This window comes from Salvelinus namaycush, chromosome 15 (assembly GCF_016432855.1).
Source record: "Salvelinus namaycush isolate Seneca chromosome 15, SaNama_1.0, whole genome shotgun sequence".
Taxonomy (NCBI): domain Eukaryota; kingdom Metazoa; phylum Chordata; class Actinopteri; order Salmoniformes; family Salmonidae; genus Salvelinus; species Salvelinus namaycush.
This window is the reverse complement of record NC_052321.1, coordinates 25,855,714-25,874,890: the sequence shown is the minus strand read 5'-3', so window position 1 is coordinate 25,874,890 and position 19,177 is coordinate 25,855,714. Positions and strand designations below refer to the sequence as shown.

Genomic DNA, 19,177 nt, shown 5'->3' with positions numbered 1-19,177 from the left:
TGACAGGAGTTTGAGGAAAGGTATGGTAAGACACGATGGACTACAGGAGCCATGGACTTATTTACACTGAACACATCAAATGCATAGAGACCTGTCTCCATTCACACCACTGCCCTAACCCTATATCTCTCCCTCCCTCATCTCTCCTTCTGTCTCTGTCCATCCTCTCTCCCCTCCTCTCTCTCCATCATCTCTCTACCTAGCCATCTTTTTCTCTATCCCTCCCTCCTTGTATCCTCCCCCAACCCACCCCTCTATCTCTCTTTATTTGAGATCTCCAGCATCTCCCTGGATGGTCTTCTTGATACGGAGCAGCATGGTGGTGAGCCATTGGTCCAGACGAGAGATGGAGTCAAACTCTTTAACAGCTTCAGTAAACGCCTCACAGTTCTGCTCCTCATGGGCATCCAGCAACTTCTACAGAGAGACAGAGAGGGGGAGATGGGTGTGGGCTCGTGAAGAAGGAAGCTATGCTGTTAAATGAGCAGCGTGAAGTCTTTTACACACACGCACACACAAAGGCGCTCATTGTGTCTACCTTCAGCAGCTTGCACTCTCTGGAGTCTGCGAAAGCAGGAAACATCTCCTCATACTTCTCTATGGCCAGCTATAAAAAACACAAAACGCACACACAATCACTAATAATTGACAGGTACTCCCTCGGTTCAGTTGGAATAATATGAAGAATGTGTCTACTCCGTGTGTCTTGCTTCAAAACAAGAAAACAACTACCACTAATAATAATGATAATAATAATACCTTTGCATTGAGTTCATCCACTATGAAGTGACAGAGGGAGGCTTTAAAGAAGTACTCTTTGGCATTATACTTCAGCAGGGGGTTGTCCATGGTATTGGTGGCCACCTGACACACACACCATTACATCACTGTGACATCCCTCAGAGAGAACCGATCATCACATTTCAGGGTTATAAAATGCAGGCAAAACACACCTGCTCGTAGATCTCAATGGCTTTCGGATACTGCTCCAGCTGAGCACTGTAGTGGCCCACCTTCAGCAGACACTTGTTAGCAGAACTGAGAGAGAGGAGAGAGACAGCGAGAGAAGGAAGGAACAGTACAGGTCCCAGCATAGAGACCTGGGGAACCCCTCATGACAACTCCCCCTGAACCCTAATTTCTATGATAGAAAGTACTTGAGTAGTATAATACAATAGCATTTGAGTAATAGTAGAGGGTAGCATAACTGAATGGTATAGTATTAATTTATACTAAACATCACAGGAGACTCACCTGTTGGACTCCTCCCCTTTATAATAATCGGCTGCCTGCTCATAGTGGGCGATCGCCTGGGCAACGAGACACACACATCAAGTATTGTTCATATGGAGTTCTGTGTGTGTGTGTGCACGCGTTTTGTGTGTGTTCCGTACCTTCTCTATGTCCACCAGCTCAGACTCATACACCTCTGCGATGGTGATGTGATGTTTGGCTGCAATAGTAAACCTACCCTGTAATACACATGTGGATTATTAGGACAGAGATGGAGAATAACATGTCGATTGCAACAACGCTGATACAGAATCACTAGAATATACAGTACATACTGTATCAGCCTTCATATCGGGCGGTCTCAGCCGATGATGGCTAGAAAACATAGCCCCCTTCACACACAGTACATGCACAATTGCACATAGAAACGGGTGAAGCAGGTTCAAGATGAAAGTGGTATGGTTAGAGGTCACAGGTTAGGGATTAGAGGTCAGGGCTCAAGGGTTAGACTAGGCTTACCATGTCAGTGTAAATATCGATGGCTGCATTTAGACAGTTGATAGCCTCTACAAGGAAGAGGAGGAAAGGGAGGAGTGAAAGAGGGGAGAGAGAAAGAGAAAAGGGGGCAGGGAGATATATGAAGGGAGCAGAGAGTAAGAGAGGTTAGGTTTTCCCACCAGAGAGGGTCAGAGAGAGACCAAAGACAAAAGCATACTTTACCTACTATTAGGGACTAATATCAAAGGGGAGGGTCCCAGATGTCAGGGAGGCTTTGCCCTCTAGTCTAGTATGTTTTGGAGTGAGTAGGTGTGGGTACGTGTTCCTACCCTGAGGGTCAGCCTTCTTGTAAGCGTTCCCTGCGTCGACGAAGCTGGTGGCTGAGTCCAGTTTGTTCTGCAGCTGCATGTGGAGCCGGGCCCCCTGGCAGAACGCATTACCAGCAGCTACACACACACACACACAAACATAATTATCATGTCTATGGAACATCTATAGTATTTCAGCAGTGTGTGTGTGTGAGGCCCACCAGTCCAGTTCTTGGCCATCTTGAACATGTTGGCTGCTCTGGCGTACATCTCACATGCATCTTCTACTTTGTGGTGACTCCCCCTGAAATACACACACACACACACACACACACACACACACACACACACACACACACACACACACACACACACACACACACACACACACACACACACACACACACACACACACACACACACACACATGGTTAAAAACTGGCAGGTATATGAGCTATAGACCTGGACATCGTCAGACAATGTGTGTTTGTGTTTACTGGGTCTCATTCAGGAGGATACAAACTGAACGTTGTCTACTAAAGAAAATCTCATGAATAGAGCTGGCCTACTACATGTCAGAGAGCCATGTCTGTTCTACAGAATAGGCCAATATGGAAGTCCAGAGAGAACATACTGTATGAATAAAAACATTATTATCTTGTTATCTAAAGATCACAACTTATTTATCTCATGATTATTACAGTACATAACAAACAGTGTTTTGTCAAGATCACAAGATTATTTTCTTGTGATCATGACATAACAAAAGTTGTTTTGTTGAAATCACGAGATAATCAAAAGTACCATTGATCATCCATTAATTTGTTCAGATGCACGACAACAACCTCATCAATGTGGCTGCATTGATCGCAGTACTCTCGTGGGGCATTAAAGCCCTGAACGATGCCTGACAGGTAGTCTACCAGGCTGCATGCCGCACCCAAGACCACAGCCAATCGCATGCATTTGGCTAGTTTGTGAGCTAGCTAGCTAGATAACAAGCTAGCTTGCGATCTATGCTGTTTGTTAGCTTCCATAACTGTTATTTAATTATATGAGACACTTCATGTTTTGTGTGTAATATTTAAATTTACAGTGTGTAAGCTCCATTCCTGACAGGCTGATCAGATACAATTTCAGCCTCAGAGGATGTTGCCTTGTAGGCTGTTTCATAGGTAAGGCTCGTTTCATGCAGATTAGCTGTCAAAGTGCTTTATAGGCTGATGCATATCATCTAGAGTGGGTGTGCTCTATTACTGGCAGGCTGATTAGATTCAATAGCAGCTTCATATGTAAGGCTCATTTTATGAGCCTCTGAGGATCCTATTGAATCTGTTCAGCCTGCCAGGAATAGAGTGCAACCACTCTTGATCATTTACATAATGCACTGAATGCTGATCTGCTTGCAAGGAGCATTACCTAGGAAAGCCTACAAGGCAGAATCCTGACTTATCAGCCTCTGAAGCTGCTATTGAATCTGATCAAGCTCTGTAAATGTAAATATTATCCATAAAAACAAGTGTCCCTTACAATTATATGCATATCAGTTATGCAAGCTAACAACCTGCACAGATAACAAGCTAGCTAGCAAGCTAGGTAACAAGACTACCTAGCTAGCTAGCTCACTCACAAGACTAGCCAAGTTGGCTGCGTTATTTCTTGCATGCGATTGACTGTGGTCCTGGGGGTGGAACACACAGCCTTGGAGACAGTGCTGCCGTCAGACATCATTCAGGGCTTAAATGCCCCATGTGCTTTTAGCTCAAGGCAAGGAACATTTAGCTTGCTAACATTCTAACTTAGTGTAGCAATCAATAAAAAAGCGTATGCTCTGATCCACCACGGGCTCTTCCACCTCAGCCATACTGTCAATCCATCATCAATACGTTCACACTCCTATTTCTAGAGTGTATCTTGTGATCTCAACAAAACAACTTTTGTTATGTTGTGACCATGAGAAAATGATATCTTGATCTCGACAAAACAACTTTTGTTATGTCGTGATCATGAGATACACTACATGACCAGAAGTATGTGGACACCTGCTCGTCGAACATCTCATTACAAAATCATGGGCATTAATATGGAGTTGGTCCCACCTTAACTGCTATAATAGCCTCCGCTCCTCTGGGAAGGCTTTCCACCAAATGGTGGAACATTGCTGCAGGGACTTGATTCCATTAAGCCACAAGAGTATTAGTGAGGTCGGCACTGATGTTGGGCGATTAGGCCTGGCTCGCAGTTGGCGTTCCAATTCATCCCAAATGTGTTCAATAGGGTTGAGCTCAGGGCTCTGTGCAGACCAGTCAAGTTCTTCCACACCGATCTTGACAAACCATTTCTGTATGGTTTGTCAGACTGCCAGATGGTGAAGCGTGATTAATCAATCTAGAGAACGTGTTTCCACTGCTCCAAAGTCCAATGGCAGTGAGCTTTACACCACTCCAGCAGACTCTTGGCATTGTGCATGGTGATCTTAGGCTTGTTTGCGGCTGCTTGGCCATGGAAACCCATTTCATGAAGCTTCAGACTAACAGTTCTTGTGCTGACGTTGCTTCCAGAAGCTGGTTGGAACTCGGTAGTGAGTGTTGCAACCGAGAACGGACGATTTTTGCATGCTATGCGCTTCAGCACTTGGAGGTCCTGTTCTGTGAGCTTGTGTGGCCTACCACTTCGCGGCTGAGCTGTTGTTGCTCCTAGACGTTTCCACTTCACAATAACAGCACTTACAGTTGACCGGGGAAGCTCTACCAGGGAAGAAATTTGACAACTGTCTTGTTGGAAAGGTGGTATGCTATGACGGTGCCATGTTGAAAGTCACTGAGCCCTTCAGTACGGGCCATTCTACTGACAATGTTTGTCTATGGAGATTGCAGGGCTGCGTGCTCGATTTTATACACCTGTCAGAAACGGGTGTGGCTGAAATAGCCGAATCCACTAATTTGAAGGGGTGTTCACATACTTTTGGTGATGTAGTGTAAATAAGTTGTGATCTCGACATAATGAAGGAATTTATTTATTTATTCATACAATATGTCCTTTCTGGACTTCCGTACCTATATAATAGGCCATTACCCTTTCATATGTAATGAGCAACGATATCCTGGTGGTTAAACAGTAAATGTTGACAATTTGCAGTCAGATGACCGGAACACTGCAGATCTTCTACCCAAGGCAGAGGCCTGACTGACTGCGACAAACAGGCCCGACATTCTCCCCCTCACTACTGCATAATGATACTTTTAAAACATTTACATTATTGTAGGCCTAATCATCATACAGCTACATCACCAATACACTCGCGATTTCTTTGTCCAATGTCATGCAACGCATCGACCCTTCCCCCCTCCGTGATGAATTACTGAATCAGCGCTCGTGTACTGACTTGAACAAGGAAACCAGTGCATCTCACCCGAACATCCCCCCCAGGAATGAGCCGGAGGATTTGACCTTCTTGTCGGCTTCAGCCATCAGCTGCATCGCCTCCTTCTCTTTCCCGGAGGTATCCATCGCTGTTTGGGCTGTGTGTGTGTCGTCGACAAGGTAAAAACAAATATTCCGGAGAATCCGTTTAGCTGGGAATGGATGCTGAGAGGTGGTGCTGATGAGAGAGAATCTTCCTCGGTTGTGTGACTATTTATTCTGATTTCCTCAAAGTCTTGGTGCATCACCACCACCTAGCGAGCTGGAGAAAATTGAAAGTTTTAATCCAGTACGCTTTTTTTCGTACGAATCATACTGCATTTATATTTTCTGCTAGCTCATATAACAAGTATGTTATATAGCTATTCATACAAGACTTAAAACAAAACTATGATTAGTATTTGTTTATGCTGTTGGTATGGTCTTCCGCTGCAAAGAAGCGGAAGTTGCCTCGAAATTGCGCCAAAGCTAAAGAAGAAAAAAATAAACAGAACCATCATCAACTGAATAGAAGCTGTCGTTTTTTAACTAGCTAACTGTTAGCCAAATATATGGTTTATATTTATATATCTGCTATAACGTTAGCTAGTTAAGAATATAATTGCACATTTAGCTTATGAAAGAAGCGTAACCAAAGAGTATCTATTATCCTGTAAAGTTTGTCTTTAGAAGTGACGTTTGCATCCCAGCTAAGCAACTCGAGTGAGTAGAAACATTTGTCTCCACGATTGTAGCTAACTAATTTAGCTATTCTAGTAGCAGGTGAGGTAGCTGAAGATAGTTATGCTAGGTGGTAACTTTTCACCATACATTGTGAGTTAGCTAGCTCAGGTGACCTAAGTTAGCTGTCGTTCACACCCAACATAACAGCGAACGTTAGCTATTGAATTGACTGTTAATTGCGTCATATTCCTCTATTAAACGAGTTATGTTAGCGAGGTTAATCTTCTCTTCTCCTGAATTATGGCGGTCCGCGGAGCATCCATTGCCTTTTCTTCCTAATTTGAACTTTTTCCTTCGGCTATTTGCACTGCCTCTGCATAGGAGACCTGGTGGACAGCTCGGATTCTTGCTACTTCGACCTTCTTCACCCTTACAGTGAACTCAGGAACGTGATTCCACTGACTCTTCCACAACATACCGTATTTATTCCTTCTGCACACACTTGCCATTGGCCAAACATGACATTTTACATTATGACACTACAACGGTCTGTTCACATAAGCTCTCACTACTTATCTCATATACCCCAGCTTTACATGTCAGAAGAGATTCTTCATCAAATAACAATAGCACCGATAGGCTTTCCTCTGTCCTTCCATTCACCATACGGTTCATTCGACTTGCCCCCACTACTCCTGGTACCATTCTGCTTTTAGTTTTTCATCCTCAATTTCCACCGCAATGCCAGAGATGACACATTTTACCGGTGCCCAGATCAGAAAATTACAACTTTCTACTAAACACTCAGATAATTCCCCAAGACACAATGCACTTTCATTTTGTTCTTCTAACATGCAATAAATCAACACAATACCACTCCGGGTCACTTTCCCAGTGTGTCCTCCACCATCTCGTTGACGGCAGATGGATCTACCAAAAACACATCCTTCTCCATGAAACACTCCATCAAGGAACGAGGCATTATTAGAGCGAGGACTATCTTCATTAGCAACTTTAGCCTGTTTTGCTCCATTCTCCAATGTTAGTTTTTCACAAATGTTCAGGATGTTAGGATGCCTTTAGAATGAGCTATCCCTATTCATCCCCAAACGCCTGAACCTCTCTTTCTCTACAATCTCTCTATATTTCTCTATGTTATCCCTCTCGCATTTCTAGGTGTAAGATGAGTGGAGAGGGTTCTGCTCACAGCTCCTGCAGAGGACGGCAGAGGGGAGGGGGATGGAGGGGAGGAGGAGGGGGATGGAGGGGAAGACCATGGAGAGGAAACTCACGCCCCCCCAGTGCTCAAAGAGGTTTGGGTCAGACACACACACACACACCACACAGTTAGCCTGGTTAGAGGTAAGGGACAGTTAGAGGTAAGACTAGCCCCTTACTAGCCTCTAAATATTCCTTAACTTCTCAATGATTTCCAACCCCTTGGTTTTGGGACAACACTGACTCCATTGTGGAGGCTTCAGTATCTCTTTCTCTTGCTGTCTCTTTCTAGGCTCCTCTCAGTCCCGTGTGTCTCAGACCACTCTGGACAGACTCTCTCCCTATAAAGGCTGGGCCCTCTACTTCACTGAAGGTAGGTGTGTATCAGTGGAGGCTACTGAGGGGAGAACGGCTCATAATAATGGAGTAAATGGAATGGCATCAAACACATGGAAGTGATGTGTTTGATGTATTTGATACCGTTCCACCTATTCTGCCCCAGCCATTACCACGAGCCCGTCCTCCTCAATTAAGGTGCCGCAGACCTCCTGTTGTGTGTTTGTATTTTAATGTGTGTGTGTATTGTCTATATACCTATTTTTTTGTGTGTTTCCTGTATGAAGGTTTCATAGAGAGTTCTCCGTATGTGGAGAAGATCAAAGTGTTTGAACAGTACTTCACCTCACAGATACACCTCTATGACAAAGTAAGATGGGAAAAAAAAAGAGATTTCTGCACATTGTTTTAACCTCTAAAAATAGTAGCCTTTAGTGAGTGGGCAAGCTTCATTTGTGTGTGTGTGTGTGTGTGTGTGTGTGTGTGTGTCTAGGATGAGATTGAGCGTCAGGGCAGTGTGTTGGTGGACTATAAGGCTCTTGTTGAGGATAAGAAGGTGTGTATGGCTCTGCCGGACCTGTCCAATCAGCTGAGAGAACAACCAGAGACCACTCTCAACTGTCTGGGCCTCGCCATACACCAGGTACATATACACACACGCTTCACTGAAGGTAGTTGTGTCTATGTATTTTAATGTGTGTGTGTGTGTGTGTCAGGTTTTGACGATGGACTTGGAGAGACACGCTGCAGAGTTACAGGGGGAAGGGCTTCCTGGGGGAGCCACACCCATCATTAACATACCCCACATCAGCGCCAGGTAAAACACGCACACTCTCTCACGGTCTCTCTCTGACTCAGTTTCAGGTTGTATAACTGTGTGTTTGTTTCAGGTTGTATAACTATGAGCCATTGACAGCCCTGAGGACGCTGCGTGCGAGTGTGTTTGGTCGGTTGGTGTGTGTGAGGGGGACCGTGGTACGTGTCAGCAACATCAGACCACTCTGCACAAGCTTGGCTTTCACCTGCTCCGGCTGCTCACACACACACACACTCACCCTGCCACACGGCAAGTTCACCACGCCCACCAAGGTACAACACATACAGTCACCTTGCCACAGAGCACTTTCACTACAACCTACATTGGATTGAACCACAGGCTGTGTGTGTGCTGATTGTGCGTGTGTTTCTTCAGTGTGTGCAGCCACAGTGTCGCAGTCGTTCCTTCGTCCCCAACAGGAGCTCCCCTCTCACCCTCACTGTGGACTGGCAGAATATCAAGTAACTACACTATTATTTATAATGCTTATACATACCTATCCAATCTTCGTAGATCTCCATGCGTTTCTAGGGTGTATGGGCTAGGTAGGGGTCAGTGACTAGGGGGAAAGTGTTTAGGGGACTGAAGCTGTGTATGCAAACTATTTCCCATGGTGCCCCAGGGTCCAGGAGCTGATTGGAGGAGAGCAGAGGGAGGCAGGGCGGATCCCTCGGACGGTGGAATGTCACCTGACCTCTGACCTCTGTGACAGTGCGGTCCCTGGAGACACCGTTACTATTACTGGAACAGTCCGAGTCAGCCAAGACGACGGTATTCACTCACACACATACACAGTTGTTAACTTCACTGGCACTGTCTGAGTAATTGATGAGGTGTGTGTGTGGTGTGTGTAGGCGGCAGCAGGGGGAAGAAGGATAAGTGTATGTTCCTGCTCTACATTGAGGCCAACTCCGTCAGCAACTCTAAAGGTAGCTGTAGGTCTGTTATTGTGTAGTTGTCACACATGTTATTGGGAGGCCAAACAATGAAGTGTTTTCAAATTGTGTGGACAATCAAGTTTCTTCTTAAGGTCAGAAAGTGAAGGAGGCTGGAGGTCAGGGGTCATCTGGAGGTGAAAGGTCATCAGGGATAGAGTTCTCTTTGAAGGAGCTGTACGCCATCCAGGAAATACACAGCCAACCTGATCTACTGAAGCTCATCGTACAGTAAGACACGCACACATGGAATATTACTGTGACACTACTGTACTAATATAGTGCTTTTGTTATATATTGTGAGTGACTGATATGATTTGTATTCCAGCTCCTTGTGTCCAGCCATCTACGGCCACCTGGTGAGTAAGCCTAGTTTCCATTGGTCATGTTGTTTCAGGTAAGCTGTGGCCATGTTTCAAAGAAGGTGTTTGTTTAAAAAGAAATGTGTGTTTTGTTTGTGTGTAGCTAGTAAAAGCAGGCCTGTCCTTAGCGTTGTTTGGAGGCAGTCAGAAGCATGCTGATGATAAGAACAGGATCCCCATCAGAGGAGACCCTCATATACTGGTGGTGGGAGACCCTGGCCTGGGGAAGAGTCAGATGCTACAGGTAACATGCACACACACTTACGAACACGCCAACCTCAAACTCGCCGTTGTAACTGTGTGTGTGTGTGTGTAGGCGGTGTGTAATGTGGCTCCCAGGGGGATCTATGTGTGTGGTAACACTACCAGTACGTCAGGGCTGACCGTCACTCTGTCCAGAGACGCCGGCTCTGGAGACTACGCACTGGAGGCTGGAGCTCTGGTACTAGGAGACCAAGGTAGGGGTGTGTGTGCGCTTACATCCCAACTATCATCATCCCAACTGTCATCATCCAACCTATCTGTGCCATTTGTGTGTTTGTGTCAGGGCTGTGCTGTATAGATGAGTTTGATAAGCTGGGCCATCAGCAACAAGCGTTACTAGAGGCCATGGAGCAGCAGACCATCAGTCTGGCTAAGGCTGGTCTGGTGTGTTCCCTACCTGCTAGGACCTCTGTTATCGCTGCTGCTAACCCTGCTGGAGGACACTACAACAGGGCCAAGACGGTCTCCGAAAACCTCAAGTAGACTCACACACATTTTCACCTTTCATTTTTAGCTAATGCTAAACTGTAGGTACAAGTTGACTTATTTTGTGTATGTGTGTGTAGGATGGGCAGTGCCCTCCTGTCGAGATTTGACGTGGTCTTCCTCCTATTGGATGTTCCTGATGAGTCGCATGACCGCCGGCTGTCGGAACATGTCATGGCCGTCAGGTCAGGGAAGGGAGGGGCTTCAGGTGCCGTGGTTACACGAGGAGACGACCATCAATCACAGAGCTCGCTGCTGGAGCCCTCCGACACACCTCTTTCTGACCGGCTGCAGGTACCCACACACAAATACCAAAGTACAATACCAAAATATATGGAATTTCTGACATTGAGTCTGTCTCTGTTAGGTGTGTCCAGGGGAGTGTGTAGACCCCATCCCCCACTCCCTGCTGAGAAAATATGTTGGTTATGCCCGTCGCTACGTTCATCCCTCGCTCTCTACCGCCGCTGCCCAGACGCTCCAGGACTTCTACCTCTCCCTACGCTCACACACACACCCCGTCGACAGCACACCCATCACCACACGCCAGCTGGAGTCCCTCATCCGCCTCACAGAGGTAGTCAAACACACTCACTCAAATACACACATGGAATTTGATCATAACACATCCTAAAGTCTCTAACATGTCACACAGAGCTGAGCCTGTTCCCTGACTATGTGTGTGTAGGCACGGGCGAAGCTGGAGCTCAGAGAGACAGCCACCAAGAGTGACGCTGAAGACGTTGTGGAGATCATGAAACACAGGTAACACACTATCCCACATACATTCCCCTACGTATTTATTTGGACAGTGAAGCTAAAACATTTAATTTGCCTCTACTCAAGCAGTTTGGATTTGAAATCAAATGTTTTAGGTGGTGAGTACAGAATATATTTTTATTTGAGGGTATTTCCATACATATCTGTTTTACCGTTTAGAAATGAATGTACTATATGTATCTAGTCCATTTTGAAGGTGTCATATGTATTTGGACAAATTCACTTTTGGGGTACATAATGTACTGTCACTTACTTTAAATTAGAACAGAATGTTTCTAAACACTTCTACATGAATATGGATGCTACCATGTTCACAGATAGTATTGAAAGAATCATGAATAATGATGGGTGAGTTCGTTACAGATGCACAGAGATCATGCCCCCAAAACATGGAGGTTAGCATTTTTTGGGAGGTATGATATTTATACCTCGAAAGATTTCTCATTATTATTCATGATTCATTCATGATTATCCGTAATCCATGGTAGCATCCACATTTATGTAGAAGTGTTCAGAAACATATTCTTATTTACAATAAAAGTGACTCCAAAATGACACAATCCATTATTTACCATTAATTTATAATGGGCACAACATAATCTGAAATGCAAGCAAAACAAACTGCAAATGCATTCAACAAGTTTGTAGTCATTGCATGCTAGGAATATGGGACCAAATACAAAACGTTTGACTAAATTGACTACACTATAAGTGAATTTGTCCAAATACTTATGATACTTTCAAATGGGGGAGGACTAGATAAAGTGTTTTCATTTCTGAACGGTAAAACAGATTTATAAAAATACCCTAAAATAAAAGGGACAATTCTCTGGGGGACATTCTGGTGTGTGTGTGAATGTGTATATTGTCTGGTGTGTGTGTCAGTCTGGCAGATACCTTCTCTGATGGTAGTGGAGGTCTGGACTTTGAGCGGTCAGTACTGGGTGTTGGGATGAGTCAGCGTTCGGCTGCCAAGAGATTTATCACTGCGCTCAACACACACGCTCAGCGCACACACACCATGTTGTACGACCTCACACAGCTACGCAGCCTGGCCAAGGACCTCAACATACAGGTAACACCCACACACACCCGTTTGTTGCTTTCGATCTTACGGCTGCTGTTATGTTGCAGGTCGTGGAATTCAAAAGGTTGTGTGTGTGTGTGTGTGTGTGTGTGTGTTGATTCAGGTTGCAGACTTTGAAGGTTTCATCAGTTCTCTGAATGAACAGGGCTACCTGCTGAAGAAAGGACACAGACAGTACCAGCTACAGACTATATAACACACAAACATCATTTAAAGACCTGCTGTTACTTAACGCAATACACGTTTTGTAAAGAATTGGTTGTTTATCAGAGAATTCTTCCAATACTGAGATGTATATCTATACAGTACCAGTCAAAAGTTTGGACACCTACTCATTCCAGGGTCTTTATTTATTTTAACTATTTTCTACATTGTAGAATAATAGTGAAGATGACATCAAAACGATGAAATAACAAATATGGAAACCTGTAGTAACCAATAAAGTGTTAAATCAAAATATATTTAAGATTCTTCAGTAGCCACCCTTTGCCTTGCACACTTTTGGCATTCTCACCAGCTTCACCTGGAATACCTTTCCAACAGTCTTGAAGAAGTTTCCACATATGCTGAGCACTTGTTGGCTGCTTCTCCTTCACTCTGCTGTCCAACTCATCCCAAACCATCTCAATTGGGTTGAGGTCGGGTGATTGTGGAGGCCAGGTCATCTGATGCAGCACTCCATCACTCTCCTTGGTCAAATAGCCCTTACACAGCCTGGAAGTGTGTTGGGTCATTGTCCTGTTGAAAAACAAATGATAGTCCCACTAAGCGCAAACCAGATGGATTGGCGTATCAGTGCGCCTTGAATTCTAAATAACTCACAGTGTAACCAGCAAAGCACCCCCAGACCATCACACCTCCTTTTCCATGCTAAACGGTGGAAACCACACATGCAGAGATCATCCTTTCACCTACTCTGCGTCTCACAAAGACACGGCGGTTGGAACCAAAAATCTCCAATTTGGACTCCAGACCAAAGAACAGATTTACACTGGTTTAATGTCCATTGCTCGTGTTTCTTGGCCCAAGCAAGTTTCTTCTTATTGGTGTCCTTTAATAGTGGTTTCTTTGGAGCAATTCGACCATGAAGGTCTGATTCAGTCTCCTCTGAACTGTTGATGTGTCTGTTACTTGAACTCTGTGAAGCATTTATTTGGGCTGAAATTTCTGAGGCTGGTAACTCCAGTGAACGTCTCCCCTGCAGGTAACTCTGGGTCTTCCTTTCCTGTCTGTGGTGGTCCTCATGAGAGTTTTTGCGACTGCACTTGAAACTTTCAAAGTTCTTGAAATTCTCCAGATTGACTGACTCACCTTGAGTAGGTGTGTCAACTTTTGACTGGTACTGTATATTAATACATAACGGTTTAATACATTAATAATGAATCTGTTTGAATATGAATTCCTGACCAATGTTAATGTATTTTGCATATTTTGACTATATTTGTATTATGGAAATCTTATAATTTGACTGCATTGGGGACGAATGTGATCAAATAAATAAGCTAGAAATATTATGAACATTTTAATAAAGTAAATGTTGAAAATATTAGGAACAACAGGGTTTTGCAGACACCTTTACAGCTGCGTATAGAGTCCACTACTAGCCGCTGTTTGTTCAGCTGTGGCGCAAGTGACTGGTTCAAGGATTTATCTGAGTGCGCAGGCGTGAAATAAATAACCTTTACATTTTAGAGAAAATGAGGCAGGTAGTGGTAAGATTATGCACTCTGAACGCCCAAAATGGTGACACATCCTGCATTATCGGATTATAATTACCCAAATTATCAAAACTAGCTAACTTGTTAAATCAGGGTTTTGGGAAACTGTTAACTGGCATCAGAGATGCTTGTATCCATCTCTGGTGATATCCACCATTACCACGACGTCGTAAAACTCGCGGAATACGGCAGCAACATGGAACACGTTGGTTTGATCGGCTAGAGCTGCTGGTTGATACTAAGGAAACAGGACAAATATGAACCAGCGGGGAGGTGTTATAAAGAGTTGTAAATGAGGTTAGTTTGTAAGTCGCGTCTTGTTCGCGATGTTCTTGTCGGTTTCTAAAAATAACTTGGCGGTGTGTGCGAGAAGTGTGTGTTGGGCATTTCCTGCGTCATGGCGGCAGCAGACAGGTGTGTGTGTGAGGGTAGAACTGAAGTTGCTGCAGAGACTTAAAAACAGAGTCTCCTCTGTCGCCCAGTGGTCCAGCTACACACAATATCACACACACACCCCACAGGACACGCACATCCCCAGCCCAACGACCCCAGAGGTTAGCGGCCATGCGCTAAAGGGTTCCACCGAAATCGTTATCCGATTTTGTCGCCGCAGAGGTCACGAGAGGACGCAGGGTAACAACGACCGCTTTAGGTTTTACCCTACGGCTCACTCCTCGTCTAACTCTCATGTTCTCCTGGGGTTGAGGTTGTTCCCAGTGAGTTCTGGTGTGTTTCCAGGCTGGAGAGGTCTGTGTAGTGGAAAACCCCGTGAGACCCCAGCCGACTGCCCACCTGGAGTGGACCTGAGGGAAACCACCCAGCCAGCCGATAGACCATCTGATCTTGGTCAAGGACTGTTCAAGTTTAAAGAACTGGTAGGTCGGTGTGTGTTGTAAGACAAGTGGTAGTCTTGGCAGATTCATTGTTGTTGATGTCTGTGTGCAGGAAGTTGCCCTGCTGTAGGTTAAATTATGCCATATTGCTGAGTACTTTTAGGGCTGGTTTCCCTTGCTGTCACTTTTGTCCTGTCATGGCATGTTTTAAAGACAAAGAACCACACACTCTCTAGTCATGAACAATGCACAGTCCTGCACTAAATATTGCTCAACCAGTGTTTTAAAAAAAAAAAATTATAATAATTCTATGTGTGTTTCAGTATGAGAACCCGTGGACTATCCCCAACCTGCTGTGTGTGTGTCGCATCGCACTGGCTCCAGTCCTGGGAATCCTGATAACTGAGCAACATTTTCACCTCTCCCTTGGGCTGTTTGCTTTGGCTGGATTTACTGACGTGGTACAAACACCTGCCTACACACACAGCTTGAAATACACACATACATACAGCTTGAAATACACTCTATGACCAAAAATATGTGGACATTGCTCGTTGAACATCTAATTACAAAATCATGGGCATCAATATGGAGTTGGTCCCCCTTTGTTGCAATAAGGCATTTCACTAGATGTTGGAATATTGCTGCGGGGACTTGCTTCCATTCAGCCACAAGTGCATTAGTGAGGTCGGGCACTGATCTTGGGCGATTAGGCCTGGCTCGCAGTCAGCGTTCCAATTCATCCTGAAGGTGTTCAATGGGGTTGAGCTCAGGGCGCTTTGCAGGCCAGTCAAGTTCTTCCACACTGATCTCGACAAACCATTTCTGTATGGACCTCACTTTGTGCACGAGGGCATTGTCATGCTGAAACAGGAAAACTGTTGCCACAAAGTTGGAAGCACAGAATCGTCCAGAATGTCATTGTATGCTGTAGTGTTAAGATTTCCCTTCACTAGAACTAAAGGGCGTAGCACGAACCATGAAAAACAGACCCAGACCATTATTCCTCCTCCACCAAACTTTACAGTTGGCACTGCATTAAGGCGGGTAGCGTTTTCTTGGCATCCGCCGAACCCAGATTTGTCCGTCGGACTGCAAGATGATTCATCACTCCTGAGAACGCATTTCCACTGCTCCAGAGTCCAATGGCGGTGAGCTTTACACCACTCCAGCTGACGCTTGGCATTTCATGAAGCTCCCAAAGAACAGTTATTGTGCTGACATAGCTTGTGTGGCCTACCACTTTGTTGCTGAGCCGTTGTTGCTCCTAGACGTTTCCACTTCACAATAACAGAACTTACAGTTGACTGGGCAGCTCTAGCAGGGCAGAAATTTGACAAACTGATTTGTTGATAAGGTGGCATCCTATGACAGTGCCACGTTGAAAGTCACTGAGCTCTTCAGTAAGGCCATAATACTGCCAATGTTTGTCTATAGAGATTGCATGGTTGTGTTCTTGATTTTATACACCTGTCAGCAACGGGTGAGGCTGAAATGGCTGAATCCACTAATTTGAAGGGATGTCCACATACTTTTGTGTATATATAGTGTACTTTGATTAAAAATATATATATATGCCACCGTACACACATACATACTACACACTGTTAACCCTGTGTGTTGTCTTTGTAGCTGGATGGTTATATAGCCCGTAACTGGCCCAGTCAGAAGTCTGCGCTGGGCAGCGCGCTCGACCCATTGGCTGATAAAATCCTCATCAGCGTTCTCTACATCAGTCTCACCTATGCACAGCTCATCCCAGGTGTGTGTTGAAATGCAAGTCCTTCCTTGCTGCGAAATTAAATCTTTCTGTTTACAGTGCTAATAATCCCAAACAATGTCAACACAATCCTCATAGATGTAGAAGACACATTTGAAAGCAAAAAAGAATGTTGTTCAATTTGTGGTCTTCCAGCACCTCTGACCATGTGTCTTTTCTTAGCTCCCCTGACAGCGTTGGTGATAGCCAGAGACGTTGGTCTGATAGCAGCTGTTTTCTACGTCAGATACAAGACTGTCCCACCTCCTGTAAGTCTCTCACACACACACAGCGGGCTGGTTCAGGGCTGTCACGGACACTATTGTCCATCAGTAGGATACAGGAACGAGGAGATGAATGGCAGTGGATCCAGAACTTTGTTGCGTTTAGATCTTTGGCGTTGCTCTGTTTAGACTACATAATAATTATCTTCCGCTCCCTCCTCTCGCTCTGTTTCCTTCTCTCTCGTTCCAGGTGACTCTCAGTAAGTTTTTTAACCCCTGCTACACAACAGCGCAGCTCAAACCCACCACCCTCAGCAAGGTAAGTTTCTGTACCTTATATACACACAGGCATATATCTAAATACTCATGCACAAAACGTCATCCAACAGTCCTCAGTTTGTCTAGTTGGTTAATCATGTGTGTGTGGGTTGTGTGCGTGCAGGTGAACACAGCGATCCAGCTCTTTCTAGTAGCAGCATCGTTGGCCTCACCTGTCTTTCACTACACAGACAGTCCGCTCCTGCAAGCCCTATGGTAAGACACACACCACAGGCCGTCTGTTTTGGCACACTGCACTCAAACTCTAAATGGTTCATTATTTTTGTTTTGAATGTGTTGGTAATACTGTGTTTATGTGCAGGTATATCACAGCGGTAACGACGACTGTGTCAGGCTACAGCTACTATCACTATGGCATGAAGACTGTCGCTGTGCTCAACAGCACCAAGTAACCATGGCAACTCAGCAAGCACCAAGTAACGGTTGCAACTTAATACACTCCACAACCATTGTTGCGCCTGAGTACTCAAGTTGAACAGACACACGCACTTGTGTTTGGAAAGACTCCAAAATGAACTCTGAGTGTGTATTTTTAATCTCAGTATTGCCATGGGAACCGTTTTGTATCTGATGAATGTGATTAAACCATGACCCTGCTCTCCCGCTGTATGTATCAACTCCTTGTTTAGATTGCTAGTATGTTCTGTAAAGAAGATCAGGATTCTGCAAGAGTGTGTGTGTGGCGGGAATTTTAAACGTGTATGCGATGGGGACGTTTTCAACATTGCCACCAATTGTACCAAGAAGGTTTAGTGTGTCAAAGCTGTGTTAGTGGCAACTGCTGGTCTACTGAAGTCACCAGCTGTTGATTATGACTGACTATTGATATTTGTATTGCGATAATGTTTTACATTTTTTATTTAACTAGGCAAGTCAGGTATGAACACATTCTTATTTACAATGATGGCCTACCCCGGCCAAACCCTCCCCTAACCCGGCTGACGCTGGGCCAATTGTGCGCTGCCCTATGGGACTCCCGATCACGGCCAGTTGTGATACAGCCCGGAATCGAACCAGGGTCTGTAGTGACGCCTCTAGCACTGAGATGCTGCGCCACTCGGGAGTTCTGTCTCCTAGCTTAGTGATTTTTCCAATACAGCAGGTTTAGTCAAACCCTTGGAAGCCCAGGGTTCAGTGTGACAAGATTTGGAAGGATGGCTGTGCAAGGCTAGTCGAACTGCAACATCAGTAATATTGGAAAGAAACATGATTTAATGAGGCTTCAAATGATCAGTGGTGTAAAGTACTTAAGTAAAAATACCTCTAAAACTACTTTAGTACTTTCAAGTATATATACTTAACTATTTAAATTGGTCAACTTTTACTCCACTACATTCCTAAAGAAAATGTACTTTTTACTCTGTACATTTTCCCTGAAACCAAAGTACTGATTACAATTTGAATGCTTAGCAGGACTGGGAAAATGGTCTAATTCACGTACTTAAAGAGAGAATCCCTGGTCATCCCTACTGCATCTGATCTGGCAGACTCACTAAAGACACGCTTTGTTTGTAAATTTATGTCTGAGTGTTGGAATGTGCCCCTGGCTACCCGTAAATAAATTTTAAAAAACAAGAAAATCGTGCAGTCTGGTTTGATTATAAGGAATTTGAAATTATTTATACTTTTGATACTTATTTAAAGCCAAATACTTTGACTTTTACTCAATTAGGATTTTACTGGGTGACTTTGACTTGAGTCTTTTTCTATAAAATGTATATTTACTTTCACTCAAGTATGAAAATTGGGTACTTTTCCCGCCACTACAAATTATACTAGGTGATGAGGGTTATTTCATCAGTACATTACATCAGATTTGTAGTGTTTTGGAAACTTGAAAAGCAGTGAGGATCACTACAATTTACTAATTTATTAAATCATTAATTTATCCAGG

At 44.4% G+C, this 19,177-nt stretch overlaps 3 protein-coding genes across 5 annotated transcripts; 2 read left to right on the top strand and 1 right to left on the bottom strand.

The window, feature by feature from the left end:
* Positions 1-264: 264 nt before the first annotated feature.
* napba (N-ethylmaleimide-sensitive factor attachment protein, beta a) lies at positions 265-5,549 on the bottom strand. Of its 3 annotated transcripts, XM_039008977.1 has the most exons (10): positions 5,452-5,549; positions 2,261-2,343; positions 2,061-2,177; positions 1,753-1,799; positions 1,395-1,472; positions 1,255-1,310; positions 954-1,038; positions 760-864; positions 539-607; positions 265-417 (listed from the first exon to the last, which is right to left on the bottom strand). In XM_039008977.1, exons 1-10 carry the CDS (start codon positions 5,547-5,549, stop codon positions 265-267), a joined length of 891 nt encoding a protein of 296 aa, XP_038864905.1. The 3 variants fall into 3 exon arrangements, with proteins under 3 accessions (XP_038864905.1, XP_038864906.1, XP_038864907.1); XM_039008978.1 differs by lacking the exon at positions 2,061-2,177; XM_039008979.1 differs by lacking the exons at positions 1,753-1,799; positions 2,261-2,343; positions 5,452-5,549 and having other exon boundaries at positions 2,061-2,168.
* Positions 5,550-5,929: 380 nt separating this feature from the next.
* On the top strand, positions 5,930-12,802 carry mcm8 (minichromosome maintenance 8 homologous recombination repair factor). The gene is made up of 20 exons (XM_039009634.1): positions 5,930-6,164; positions 7,302-7,438; positions 7,636-7,716; positions 7,967-8,049; positions 8,173-8,322; positions 8,396-8,496; positions 8,570-8,768; positions 8,872-8,957; positions 9,119-9,267; positions 9,351-9,425; positions 9,527-9,662; positions 9,760-9,790; positions 9,897-10,037; positions 10,110-10,251; positions 10,341-10,536; positions 10,624-10,837; positions 10,911-11,120; positions 11,232-11,308; positions 12,209-12,398; positions 12,514-12,802. The coding sequence occupies exons 2-20, from the start codon at positions 7,309-7,311 to the stop codon at positions 12,604-12,606; spliced, it is 2,484 nt and encodes an 827-aa protein (XP_038865562.1). The 5' UTR covers positions 5,930-6,164; positions 7,302-7,308; the 3' UTR covers positions 12,607-12,802.
* Positions 12,803-13,665: 863 nt separating this feature from the next.
* On the top strand, positions 13,666-19,177 carry LOC120060365 (cardiolipin synthase (CMP-forming)-like). The gene is made up of 7 exons (XM_039009635.1): positions 13,666-15,003; positions 15,285-15,422; positions 16,594-16,723; positions 16,904-16,989; positions 17,195-17,263; positions 17,387-17,478; positions 17,585-19,177. The coding sequence occupies exons 1-7, from the start codon at positions 14,455-14,457 to the stop codon at positions 17,673-17,675; spliced, it is 1,155 nt and encodes a 384-aa protein (XP_038865563.1). The 5' UTR covers positions 13,666-14,454; the 3' UTR covers positions 17,676-19,177.

What these genes read in the sequence shown, in the direction of transcription:
- napba (XM_039008977.1), bottom strand. Translation starts at nt 5,549, where the DNA reads ATGGATACCTCCGGGAAAGAGAAGGAGGCGATGCAGCTGATGGCTGAA. An exon ending in TTCCTGGGGGGGATGTTCGG is followed by an intron (nt 2,344 to 5,451) that starts GTGAGATGCACT and finishes TGTGTATTTCAG; the next exon opens with GGGGAGTCACCACAAAGTAG. An exon ending in AAAGGGGAGGAGTCCAACAG is followed by an intron (nt 1,039 to 1,254) that starts GTGAGTCTCCTG and finishes CCTCTCTCTCAG; the next exon opens with TTCTGCTAACAAGTGTCTGC.
- mcm8 (XM_039009634.1), top strand. Translation starts at nt 7,309, where the DNA reads ATGAGTGGAGAGGGTTCTGCTCACAGCTCCTGCAGAGGACGGCAGAGG. An exon ending in ACGGTCTCCGAAAACCTCAA is followed by an intron (nt 10,537 to 10,623) that starts GTAGACTCACAC and finishes ATGTGTGTGTAG; the next exon opens with GATGGGCAGTGCCCTCCTGT. An exon ending in CCAAGGACCTCAACATACAG is followed by an intron (nt 12,399 to 12,513) that starts GTAACACCCACA and finishes GTGTTGATTCAG; the next exon opens with GTTGCAGACTTTGAAGGTTT.
- LOC120060365 (XM_039009635.1), top strand. Translation starts at nt 14,455, where the DNA reads ATGTTCTTGTCGGTTTCTAAAAATAACTTGGCGGTGTGTGCGAGAAGT. An exon ending in TGTTCAAGTTTAAAGAACTG is followed by an intron (nt 15,004 to 15,284) that starts GTAGGTCGGTGT and finishes TGTGTGTTTCAG; the next exon opens with TATGAGAACCCGTGGACTAT. An exon ending in AACCCACCACCCTCAGCAAG is followed by an intron (nt 17,264 to 17,386) that starts GTAAGTTTCTGT and finishes GTGTGCGTGCAG; the next exon opens with GTGAACACAGCGATCCAGCT.